The 13,476-nt window shown below is 40.4% G+C and overlaps 2 protein-coding genes across 5 annotated transcripts in view; both read left to right on the top strand.

The window, feature by feature from the left end:
* Window positions 1–13,476, top strand: part of LOC310843240 (cilia- and flagella-associated protein 337-like) — a 1,288,916-nt gene that overhangs the window by 124,225 nt on the left and 1,151,215 nt on the right. The gene's annotated exons all lie outside the window — the stretch shown is intronic.
* Window positions 1–13,476, top strand: part of B3GLCT (beta 3-glucosyltransferase) — a 78,182-nt gene that overhangs the window by 52,462 nt on the left and 12,244 nt on the right. For all 4 annotated transcript variants that reach the window (XM_083736856.1, XM_083736854.1, XM_083736855.1 and 1 more), the window contains 3 exons: window positions 270–339; window positions 7,704–7,817; window positions 8,810–8,909. In XM_083736856.1, coding sequence (XP_083592982.1) covers window positions 270–339; window positions 7,704–7,817; window positions 8,810–8,909 — 284 coding nt within the window. The remainder of the gene's footprint in view (window positions 1–269; window positions 340–7,703; window positions 7,818–8,809; window positions 8,910–13,476) is intronic.

The following is a 13,476-nucleotide window of genomic DNA, read 5'->3' as shown; positions in this document are numbered from 1 at the left end:
CACCCCTACAGTGAAATATTTCCTTTTGTTCATTTGCTTTCCTTATGTGTTGCAACCGACTTCAGTCAGAATTTCAATTAGATTTTTAGTGGATAATGCTGATAGGCAACATTGATAATTTTGAATTTTGAAAGTTAATCTTTTTATGTTGCCTTAAACTGCTTTTTAATGTAGATTTTAGAGCTATATCTTGAGGGTCTCTTTACAACAGCTTGTTCATTCAATATAAACCTGAATGTTGAAAAATGTAGTTGACATTTTATTTTTAGGGAGATCCTGTGAAGAAAACAGATATCTTTGTTGCTGTAAAAACATGCAGGAAATTCCATGGAGACAGAAGTAAGTTCCATATTTAAGGATATCTTTATATAATTTCTGCAACTAATATAAGCTAAATAAAATTTTGAATGCAGTATGGCCCCTTTTTGGTTTTGAATATTCATTTGTTGAAATTTTAATGTTGGAAATAACTTGTGGATAGATTATGTGAAGTAGAGGGAAGTAAGTAAGAATATCATTTCCACTGAAAGTATTTAGTCAGTGAAGTTTTCAAAACTATGTTGTAAATCACATATGCCAGAATTATTGGTCTGGCTTCTAAAATGTGTTCCCATTGCTTTTCATGACCTATTTAGAATGTTTTATCTAGGCAACAATGAGGAAATGTTCACTTTTTAAGAATTTAGCATGTTTCTGAAGACATTTGGTCTTTGAATCTACCTTCAGATTGCTACCAGGAACTAACTGAATATAATGGGGAAAGCCTTTTTATTTCCTAGGCTTATTTTGAGGCTATTGGTATGAAAGTTGCAAAGCCTTCTTCAAACTTAAAAATACTAAACATATGCGTTAGAAGTATCGGTTGGTTGCTCGAGAGCAATCAGGCAATATGCTTCAATCGCCTGTTTTAAAGGTTTCTTATTGATAAAAACCATTAGAATGCAGAGCGCCTCTATTCCGTGTCTTGCTCATTCACTGGCAGAATCTGAGAGTGGGCGGTCCTTAAACCTTCCCCAGCAGAGTAGTTTTTTGATGCCCAGTCTGCGCCTCCCCTCTCAGCACGGAAGCCTACTGCACAAGGAAGGCGTGGGTAACGGAGGACCTCTCTCCTCCCCGCTTTGCTCAGGCAAGGTGTCCTGGCACCGCCTTGCCTCCTCCGAGCCCTGAAGCTCCTCTCCACTAGAGGCGTGGCTGCCTTCCTCCACTGAGGAAGTGCTGCTTCCCACGATCTTTGGGGGCTCTCTGTAATCCATACGGCTTTTCCCCTCTCGCCCCTGCGCCAGTGGCAGTTCCCTGACAGTATGGTAATTTTAAAAGCAGCTACTAAGACTGGACAGAAGTTTTACATTTTATGTCTTCCATAAAAAAACCCAAAGAATATTTACATCTGTGGTTCCATTCAGGTTCCTTGTAAATGTAAGACAGAGCAAAACCAAGTTGGTGACTATATCCCCAGAGTATTTCAAAGGCATATATATGTATCTGAATACACACCAGGGAAGCTTATTCTAAGCTGCAGCCTTTTCTAAGAAGTCGGTTTCTTTTTCCCTGGCCCACAAAAAGTACTCTGTGCCTCTTGGGTATGATTTGACAGTAAATCCTGGGATAAAATTTGTCTTGCTGTATTTATTCATTTCCTTCCAAACTGAAAGGGGGGGGTTCATATTTGGGTTAGCGTTTGAGGCTTGGTTCTAAACATTGTATTCAATTCAATTCAGTAATCTTGAATGTGATAATTGGTCACATTGATACTGAAAGATATTGGATGTCATAAAGCCAGGCCACCTGCCTTGGTCTCTCCTAGTCAGAAAATGAGAACCTTGATTAATATATACTCTAGTTGTCAGAATATTCTTTTTCCCTTTACCCATTAGTCAGTTGGATATTCCATAAAGTATATTTTATTGCAGTGGGGAGTAGAGAATTTGTGACAAAAGCTGGAAGATATATTGGTTAAAACTGGGCGAAGCGTGACATGGAGTGAATTCATGGATTAAAAAGCCTTTAAATGTGTTGTCTGGTGGATGGTCTTGGTGTTTCTTTGAAATTCAATATTACTTATTTGTGAATAGAGAGAGCCACAACCTTGAGCTATTCAACATTCAATAAGATGGTGGGAAGGCATTATCTTTTCATCCATTAGCTATTTTTATATCTTCTTAGCCACCTGTAGGGGATAGAGTTGCCTGAAAAGCAGGGGGGAAGTACATTTCAGACATTCTGTATCAATCTGTATGTGAAAGTGATGATGGATTACATCTACGTAATAGAGATGTTTTTGAGATGCATTGAACATGTGACACTGAAAGAAAACCATAGGGGACCAGCATACCTAAAAAACAAACCTTGGAAAATTCACCGTATATATATTTTTTCTAATATACATTTGTACTTTATTGTCATCCTTCAAAAAAAAAGGTAATAACAGGATTTCCCTAACAATTTCAGGGGAAAATATTTACTAGTGACATTGTATTGCTAGTTGAATGATTTTTTCTTTCACAATTACTGATGTACGTAAGTTAATGTTGTTGGCCTCTGTCTGCCTCGAGAGGCAATGGACTGTGCCTGTGGGGTTCAAGTCAAACTGCTGGAGGATCACAGAGCCTGCTGTGGCTGCAGAGACTGGTAACTCGTAACTGCTGCCTCCTGTATTGTTGCTGTGTTAGCTGCACTGAAGTGCATATGGAGGTCCTGGGCTGCCCAGGCAACCAACCCCACCCCCCTGCCCCCAGTCTCACAGGAGTTTTCGGAAGGAGGTGTAAAGTCTCCAACCAACTATTCTAGAAAGTCCAGATTTGTGTAGGGTGTATTCCTAGGCCTTTTCTTCTATATGTTAGGATTCTTGCTCCGTGTTTGCAGTCATGGGATTGTTGTCTATCACATGATGGTGCATGTTTTCATTCCACGTAGTGGGAAGTGACGGAGACAGGATGTTTGTGTTACTGTGTTCCGTGAAGTGGGACTATTGGCCTTTGTTCTTTTTCTCTTTGCTGTCTGATGAGAAAGAGGAAGGAGCTAAGTCAGAATGCTCCGAGTGTATTATATTTAAATAAACGTAGATTAGCCAAAATGCTGTGCTACTGAGTTCTGTTACGCAAACTGCGAATACTCTGCTGATCCCTAAGTGTGCTGATGCTTCTTGGTATCAGTCGCTGTGATGTTCAGGCTGAAGAAAGCTTTAGAAGCTCCCGAATGATCAAACAGGAGGGAGAGAACATGCCAGTCGGGCATGTGTCTCTACCAGGGTCCTACACAAGAGTAGGACGATCCTAACAGTATTCATATATAGAAGTGTGTTATAGAACCAAGCTGTATAAACATTAAAGATTTCACTTTAGCAAGTGTTGGGATTGAAGAACAGCTTTGGACCAGATGGCATTTCTTATTGATGGCAGCTGCATAAATTTTTCCTTCATCACATTTGTCATGTATTTCATGCATCCTTTGGATGTCAAACAGTGACTAGTTTGGTAGGGTGTAAGGCAAACTAATCCAGCTGTGTCCCATTTTAAGGGAAATCAGCCTTTGGTGTTTTTCTCTGCCCTCAGTGATATTCTTACTTACATCCCTCTTCTTCATATAATCTCACCACAAGTTATTTCCAACATTAACATTTCAACAAACGAATATTCAAAACCAAAAAAGGGGCTGGCTATAGAGATGACGATAGATTTTCAGAAATCAAATTTTGAAGTTATGTTGGCTCACAGAAGTTGTTCTGTGCACTCACTGATTTAGCTGAATGCAGCCCTTGGTAGTTTGGCCATGAATCCGTAGCCTGAATGTTTTTCACTGTGGTAGCTGGTACACTTTCCTGAGCAATGAATTGCATGCACTCCAACATGTTTACCTTAGAATCTGGGACATGGCCCTGCTTCTGGATGAGTCACATGACCCATGTGAGATGAAGGAGCCTCAAAATGTGTGTTTTGGGCAAGACATGTACGGTCGCAACCTCATGCAATATCACAGCCCTTTGTATTTTGGGGCTCTGTGATCATGCATTTTTGGGAGCCGTGCTTAGAACATGGTGCCCCAAACCATAAAGATAAAGAATCCCACAATGGCCTAGTTCACACATCATAGTAAACAATAGTGAATGATTTGCTGTAAATGTTCCAAGCTAGGAGGTTCTGCTCCTCCCTGTTTGTGCTGGGGAGAAACCAGCCACAATCCATAGCTTACTCTGTTTTGTCCAAACCAGGAACTGTGATTTGCTTCACTCCTAACAAATCACAATCTATAGCCAAGGGTTGTTCTTGACTTGCAGGTCGTAGTTTGCAGAGGTGCCAGCTTCTCAGCTTGACTGAGGCGGCCCAATGCAACATCCCGATGTTATGTGACATCCTAAGGAGCCAGGGGGCGAAGCCAAATGCCTTCTGAACATTGAAGGGGTATGGCCCCCTCAAAGAAACACATTGGGGCCCCCTCGAAGGGCTTCATTCCCTAGGAGCTGGCGCCTATGGTAGTTTGTTAGAAGTGAAACAAATAGTAATCCCTTGTTTGATGTTGCCAGGGATAATTTGCTTCCTCCCAGCACAAGCCAAAAGACATGGGGCAAAGCAAAACTGGAGCAATTAACTAATGCACAGCAAGCCATGCTTTATATTTTACCATGGCATGCAAACAAGGCCACTAAACCCAGAATAAAACAGCAGTCCAGGGTAATAAAGGCAAGCCATAAAAGGTCATAGAAGCTGGGGTTTGTTTGTTTTTTGGTGGTTTTTTTAAAGACAGATAACCTGGCAGCTAAATGATAATATGAGAATAGCACAAAAATTATAATGTGTGTACAAGGCAAACAGAACCAGTGTGGTTACAATCACTGGAGTAGGACTGGGAAGGCCCTATTTCAAGTGGTGATCAAGGCATGAAGGTCACAGAGTGACTTTGGGCCAACTATTTCTCAGCCTGACCTATCTCAGACAGCAAATGTGAAGATAAATTTGGGGGTGGATTAAAACCATGTACTCTCTTGGGAGGAAAGGGTGGGATATAAATATAAATAAATGAACAATCATTCCCAAGTTGCAGGTTCCAGAACCTTGCAGTGGGGAATTAAATTTTACAACATCCACACAACATTCTAGTTTGAATGTAAAGATCCATTCCTGGATGAAATTATACGAAAGCAGAAATAAATGAATAGCAGTCCTGAAAGTACTTGTATAAAATGTGTACTCCAGATGGATGATCTTCTAGAAGAAAAGTCTAAAAATGGTCCTTGCTAAATAGCTTTTGTTGCCTGGTCTGCATGCAAGCAAATTTCCTGCTATCAAATTTGCTATGTTACCAAGCGGTATGCAAAATACATAGTCAACAAAAGCATAAAATCTAGCCAAAATCTGTAAATATAATTAAAACTAATAGTGCAGTTTAATCTAGCTGTAATAAATTACAAAAGCAACTTAAAAAAAATTACAGTACCAATATTTCATTAAAATACCATTGCAATCTTAAAACATCCCTAAACTTTATACATTTATAACTCCTAGTTGGTTAAACATATTAGTGGTTATTATTTAAACAAAATAAGAGACAGCAACAAATCTGTTTACTTAAGGTTCTGCTTCATGCTCATGTGTAATACTGAATCTGCTGTAGAAAAACCACCATTATGCTTTGGTACCTAGTCTTTGGCTCATTTGAGGCATTGCACCAAACAGTGGTTTCCACTAACCAATGTATTTAGAACTCAAGCAAAGTTTGAGCTTCCAAATATACAGGTAAATTTAAAGGTGCTTGTTTGCTTCTATTTTCTGTGGGGGTTTTTAAAAACTCAAGTCTTTGAGTATAGTAGCTCCAAGTTTGCTGAGAGAAGGCAACAGTTGCAACTGTGGTTTGCTTATTAATAAAATAAAAAATAAAAAATTGTAGCACAAACCAGGGTTTTCAGAATTACTTTTTGAGTTTGATTTTCTGGCCAATTGCAAACCATCTGTAGTCAAATCAGACATCATTCTAAACCATAGCTCAGTTTCTTTAATCATTGCCCATATTAATTCAGACAATCCTAAGCAATGTGATTGGGGAAAGTGGAAGGTTTTGTAATATTTTCAGAATTTTATTTTATTTTATTTATACCAGTTTATATACTGCCCTCTTATGCGGTGCAGCAATATAAGAACATAACTCAAGAAGGTCAAGTGTTCAACTAATTTTGTGGCTTATTTTAATGAAGCATTGTTTAATAACCTTTCTGAATGCTTACCAATAATCAAACTTTAAAGTTGCATGGGTTTAACTTTTGCATACAATTTGTCATTTTGATGCAAGAAAATGAGCATCCTACAACTGGAGTGTTCATGTTTTTGTGATTTAAAAAAAAATGATGCTGATTAAAACAAGACAAAAAATAAACTGCTATGTTACAGCTAGCCAGAATGATAAAGGCAAGTTGAAAATGAAGCTATAGATTCACAGTCTTTCACTATCATGTAACACCTTGAAGACTGAGAAAAATACTTGAACTTTCCTCATAGTTTCCAGTGTTACCCAGTGGAGGGTAATCTTTCTCAGGAAAGTGAAAAATTAATGGATGCTAGCTTTCAAGAGCTCCTTTTGAAAAAGGAGCTCTTCTGGTAAGCCATTTTTCCTTTTTTAACTGCTGCTCAAAATTATATCCATGCAGCATGCCAGTTGGGCATTTATATCTATGAAAATACAGGGTTTGGGGGTTTTTCTGCTGTATGTTTTGACACGCCCTTGAATTTTGGTAGATGTATTGAATGATCAAGACTGAATGTGCCAGGAGTCTCCTTCCTTTTTTGTGAGGGAGAAATCGTTTGTGCCTGCTTAGGATTTTAGATGGTACATACAGTGTATTTCATTGCTCAAGGAAAAACAGAATCTCTCCTCACCTCCAAGAAAAGCCTTGGTGAGTGGGCGGGAGACTGTGAGACATACTTATCCAACAGAAGGTGCTACACAGACATAGTGGTTCCTAGGACAAGGGGGCAAAGCAGGAAAAAAAGCTCAGCCCTGGTTGGTAACAAATCTGTCTCCAGTATGTTGGCAGGGAGGAGGGTAAGGCCATTCCCATCATCTAAGCTTAAAACTAGACATATGGCTGGCTGCTGACAAAGCAGCCCATCTCTCTCTCCCTGCTTATCCTCTGATGGTCACTAGTAATGCAAAATGCATTACAGATTTCTTTGCCCACAGGTGTCAACCAATGAAAGGGAACCTTGTGACACCATCACGTCATGAGATGCATTTGGTATTCCTAGGTGTTTGGGGTAGCAGAAATGGGGATGCTGCTTTCAGTAGCAGCCACATGTGCAGTAACATCTAATTTTGGCCTAACAGGGCTGCCTCCAGTTACCCTATTACTTTAATAACCTTGTTCAGATATACAAGTCTCAGCATATTAAGCCCAGATATGAATCTTGTGCCTGCATGAGCCATCATTGTGCCATCCTTTCCCTCCTCTCTTCTGAGATTGAAGGCTTTTTGAATTACTTAATCATAATTTCCTGTTTTGTTTGTCTCATCACATCTGAACAGTTTAGTTAGCTTCAGATCCTTCCCCCCATCCCCCCCCCAAAAAAACTGGTAACCATAGTGCACTGAGAAGGGAGGAGAGAAGATGGGTGAATATCAGTTGTCGGTAAGCTGAGAAACATCCTAACGTCAAATTTCAGTTTGGACTGTAAGCACTGTCTTGCCAGCGTGTCAGTATGCTTGTTTTTCCCCCCCAGTACCTATTGTAAAGCAGACCTGGGAAAAAGAGGCCGCTCTTATTGAATACTACAGTGATTATGCAGAAAGTTCAATACCCACTGTTGATTTAGGAGTGCCAAATACTGATAGAGGTAAGTCTTAACACGATGTGATATTATTTTGCATGAGTTATACAGTGTTTTCATAACAGAATTTGCACAAGATGATGAGCTGCCTAATTTATTTCCCATGAGGTGGCCTATGAATCTGCCAGTGAGATAAGGAGGCACAAAGACAAGACTCTTTTCGTGGGGCTGATTACTGTGCGATTCAGTTGGAGGCAGCACCAGCAAGTGCTCTACCAGTTTGGGAGTGCAGAGGGGGAAATTCCTCCTACTTTTGCTGCTGCTGCTGCATACATTCATCATGAATCAGTGCAGTGTGAAAATAGCAGCCCTCTATTCTGTTCATCTGCCAGCCTTTGTGAAATCAGCATTCAGGACACCAGTTTCCTCCTTCTTCCTATACCTGTTTGCATGATTGCAAATTCTGCCTTCTGACTGAACAAGACTAAGGAGAAAGGTGGAAGGAGGCAGGTGCTTGGAAGAAAGTAGGAGAGAAATCAGCTGATAGGTATAAAGAAGCTGAGGGAGGAAGAAGCCAAGGACCAAGGAAAAAACAAATTTGGAAAGGATTGAGGAAAGAAAGGGAGACCTAAGAACCACCGTGATTTGAGCCTAGTTTTAGATGCCCGTTTGAAATTGCTGGATATCAAAAGTGAGCAAGAATGGTCAGCTTTGCATACACAACTACTCCATGGCATAGAGTCCTCCTGTGCCCACTCCCTGCATGCCTCAAGTCCTCCATGCCCACTGCTGAAGGGGCATGGTAAGGTGCAGCAGGCAAGGTCCAACCCAATATGTAAGAGTTTGACAGGCTGGGGTGTCTCCAAATTATGTCATACTCTTTATTGCAGGAAATCCATATATTTATATATCTGAATGATGGGGATAAAGGTGCAACCCAGCCCCAATCTGAACACATGACAAAGATTATTTTGAAGAGTGTTGAGAATGATTTTTATAATCATCACACTATATGTCTAATTATTGAATTCCTTTACTTTTTTGTGTTTCGTGTCTAGGTCATTGTGGGAAGACTTTTGCCATTTTGGAAAGGTTTCTAAAGCACAGCCCTGCTGCAACACCTTGGTTAGTCATTGTGGATGATGACACTTTAATAAGGTATGCATTTCAGAATTAGATGAAGCTAAACTGTACGTTGCTTTACAAGTCAACTTGTTCAAAAGTCACTATTGCAGAGCTAACAGGCAGTGTGCAGTTTCCAAGTGAAACAAAAAGCATTAACATTTATGAGTCAATGCAATATTTTCCTGTCATACAGGAAATCCAAGCAACGTAACAGTAAATTAAAAACATCTCTCAAATGGTAGATTAAAAATACAATTGGATACATGAAATGCTCATTGTGGCAGAAAATTGGATTCGTGTCTTGCAGGATGGTAAATTGGCAACATTTTTCCATCACTGGGATTTGTTACTCCAAATGAACTAGAAGTTATGACTGGGAGACAACAGCAGCAGTACAGGAAAATACCATATGTTTTAATTCCTGGTGTATTTTGAGTAAAACTCTTGTTCAAGTTGAACAGTTTTCCGAATTCTTTCGGTGTCCACAGCCAAAAAACATCTTTGTGTCTCTGAAGATAAGACAGCTGACCTGTTCAAAACTACTTTGCAAAAGGGTAACTTTTGCATAACATCTGAATGATGGGGATGAATGGCAAGTTGTGCAAGGAGAAGCCTCCATCTTCTTTTCCCTCTCTGCCTCCCAGGCCTTTCTGGAAGATATGGGGATGTTCCTGAACAAGTTGGGGGGACCTTTTCCACTCTTGCAACTTTGGATCCAACTTGCAACTGTCTTTTCCCCACATAGTTGCTGTTTTTTCGCCTTACATATTTTTGAAGCTTTTTTATCCTGGGTGATCAGATTCTGTTACACTGAAATATTGAAATAAATAAAATAATACTATCCTCAAAGGTCAGGATTATAATATTAAAAATTGAGTCCAAGTTAAAAGATGAGGAGGAGGAGGAGGAGGAGGAGGAGGAGGAGTTTGGATTTGATATCCCGCCTTTCACTCCCCTTCAGGAGTCTCAAAGCGGCTAACATTCTCCTTTCCCTTCCTCCCCAACAAGAAACACTCTGTGAGGTGAGTGGGGCTGAGAGACTTCAAAGAAGTGTGACTGTCCCAAGGTCACCCAGCAGCTGCATGTGGAGGAGCGGAGACGCGAACCCGGTTCACCAGATTACGAGTCCACCGCTCTTAACCACTATACCACACTGGCTTAAAGCTAACAATGTACGACTGACAGTTAAATTTTCTCGTTAATTTAAGGGAAAGTATACCATTTACTGATTGCACGAGAGCAAAAAAAACCACAAATGGGTATACAGAAATAACCAATAGTGAGAAATAGAAACTCTGACATATGTTTAAAACTGAACAATTTTTTTTCATATTTGCTGAACTGAAGATTCAGTGTTGCAAGCAATAATTTTATCTTTTGCAAAGGAAGCACTGGCCTAGAAATGACAAATTGTAGCACGAAAAGGTATGCCTAATAGGCTGGTTTCTGTAAGACTCTCCGATGCCTGCTAATTTAATCCACTTCCAATACAAGCTATTTTTATATAATCTACCACAATGTGTTATAGAAATGTCAACATATTATCCTATGTCTTTTCTGTACAAACCTCTAAAAAGTCATGCTCATTCTTACTGAGAAAAGATCACATCATCTTGCCTCTTTGATTTGTTTTATTTTCTTTGAATAGCTCTATCTCTTTGCACTTAGAGGCTATTACAAAAGAGTACTTCTTTCTTATCCTTGGAAATGGCATAGTAAGTAGAGCATGTGCTACACTTTAGCCGGCAACAGCCGCAATCGGGGAAGTTGTCACTGTCACGTTTTGAATTTGGAGGGCTAGCAGTAGGAGTGTTGAGCTTCTTGGAATTCTTTTCTAGCATTAGTCTAACGTGGGTCTCAGAAAACAATAATTCATTGATGTCTTGATGCATTAGTTGATGACAAAGTCAGATGAACTATCAGAAGCATCACTTTAAAACATAATTCCATAAATTCTTGGGATGCATAGTTTTCTACCCACTGTGACAGCAAAGTCAGTAGGAAATCAGTCACACAACAGATAAAGTAAAGGTAAAGGGACCCCTGACCATTAGGTCCAGTCGTGCCTGACTCTGGGGTTGCTGCGCTCATCTCGCTTTATTGGCCGAGGGAGCCAGCGTACAGCTTCTGGGTCATGTGGCCAGCATGACTAAGCCGCTTCTGGCGAACCAGAGCAGCGCACGGAAACACCGTTTACCTTCCTGCCGGAGCGGTACCTATTTATCTACTTGCACTTTGACGTGCTTTCGAACTGCTAGGTTGGCAGGAGCTGGGACTGAGCAACAGGAGCTCACCTCATTGCAGGGATTTCAACCGCCGACCTTCTGATCAGGAAATCCTAGGCTCTGTGGTTTAACCCACAGCGCCACCCACGTCCCACCACACAACAGATACTTACATATAAATAAACGGCAGTTGAAGAAAAAAGGGGTCAGACCCATGCTGGCTGAAATGTTGGACTTCTCATTCAGTCTTGACCCTTCTATCTCCCCAGAATGGATATTTTGTTGTTGTTGTTACAAATATATCAATCATAATAAATCCAACAAATATAAAAGCATAATAAAACATCAAACATTAAAAAATTCCCTATTCGGGGCTGCCTTCAGATGTCTTCTAAAAGTTGTATAGTTATTTATCACCTTGACATCAGATGGGAGGGCGTTCCACAGGGTGGGTGCCACTACCAAGAAGGCCCTCTGTCTGGCTCCCTGCTACTTCACTTATCACAGTGAGGGAACCGCCAGAAGCCCTTGGAGCTGGACCTCAGTTTCCGGGCTGAACCATAGGGGTGGAGCTGCTCCTTCAGGTATATGGGGCAGAGGCTGTTTAGGGCTTTAAATGTGAGCACCAACACTTTGAATTGTGCTCAGAAACATACTGGGAGCCAATATAGATCCTTTAGGACTGGTGTTATGTGGTCCCGGCGGCTGCTCCCAGTCACCAGTCTAGCTACTACATTGTGGATTGGTTGTAGTTTCCAAGTCACCTTCAAAGGTAGCCCCTTGTAGAACGCATTGCATTAATCCAAGCAGGAGATAACCAAAGTATGCATGACTTTGGTGAGACAGTGTACAGGCAGGTAAAATTTCAGCCTGCATACCAGATGGTAACCAGCACTCCTGGACACAGAATTAACCTGTACCTCCATAGACAGCTGTGAGTCCAAAATGACCCCCAGCCTGCATACCTGGTCCTTTAGGGGCACAGTTACCCCATTCAGGACTAGGGAATCCTCCACACCTGCTCACCCCATGTTCCCCAGAAACAATACTTCTGTCTTGTCAGGATTCAATATATATCTGTTAGCTGCCATCTATCCTCCAACTGCATCCAGACACTCACACAGGGCATTCACCGCCCACACTGGTTCCAATTTAAATGATTTAAATCTGGATTGGGAAGCACCCCAACTCTAATAAATCATGAGTAGATGCTTTTGGCCTCTCCTTTTTTTTTGCAAATTTTCAGTCTGTGTTGTACATCTAATTTGAGCCTCTGTTCCAGTTACTTTTAAGTAATCTCCAGGCTCCCTGTTGATCCTCCTAATGGCATGCTGTAGCTTTTCCTCAACCTTTCTTTTTCCTTTTATGTATCTAAGCTAGACAGTGGTTGACAAATTGGTTCCAAATAAATATACCCTGTTGATTAATATTTGCTGTTTGAATGCTAAATACTTTTATAGACCACTCTTGAATGCAAATGTAATAAAATGTAACTAGCTGTCCTCTAAATATCCTTGAAACTAGCTATCCTTCCACTGTAGTCTCCCAGAAAACTGTTCTGTGTAACTCAAATGTCTTGATATTTATTTTGGCACATACATACACATCTCTTGTAAAAGAGAAAAGTACTGTGGTTTTGAGGGGGAAATATTGTTTCACTATGAATCATTTGCATAATAAACATTTTCCCAAGTACTGTATGGAAAATATCCTACTGATGCCTGTTTGATGAAATATGGAAATAGCAAAAGCTATAAAATATATCAAATAAGAAGAGGTCCTCTATAAGTGGAAGCATTACTATTTTTAATTTGTATTTAATCATATATTAAGGTCATGGGAATTCTTACAGCATGTAATGAGACTACCTGTGGAGCAAAATCTAAGCCATTCATAAACCATTTCTTGAGGGGGAAACTAGCTTAAAAGAAAGACATCATAGAGTCAGAGAATTTCAACTCTAGAGTTGGAAGGGACCCTGAGGGTCATCTAGTCCAACCCCTTGCATGGCAGGAGTCTCATATAAAGCATCTATGACAGATGACCATTCAACCTCTGCTTAAAAACCTCAAATGAAGAAGACCCCACCACCTTCCAAAGGAGCCTGCGCCACTGTTGAACAGCTATTATTATTTAGTCTGAATCTTCTTTCTTGTAGCTTGAATCCATTGCTTCAGGTCCTAACCTTCAGAACTAGAGAAAAGCTTGCTCCATCTGCCCTGTGACAAGCTTTTAAATATTTGAAGGTGGCCATTGTATCTCCTCTTAGTATCCTCTTTTCCAGGGTGTACACACCCAACTCCCTCAACTGTTGTGCTTGGTTTTCAGACTTTTATCATCTCAGTCACCCTTCTCTACACACATTCCTGATTGTC

Source organism: Podarcis gaigeae, assembly GCF_964106915.1.
Source record: "Podarcis gaigeae genome assembly, chromosome: 4".
Classification (NCBI taxonomy): Eukaryota; Metazoa; Chordata; class Lepidosauria; order Squamata; family Lacertidae; genus Podarcis; species Podarcis gaigeae.
Note: the sequence above shows the minus strand (reverse complement) of the source record. Positions and strands in the feature narration are given on the sequence as shown.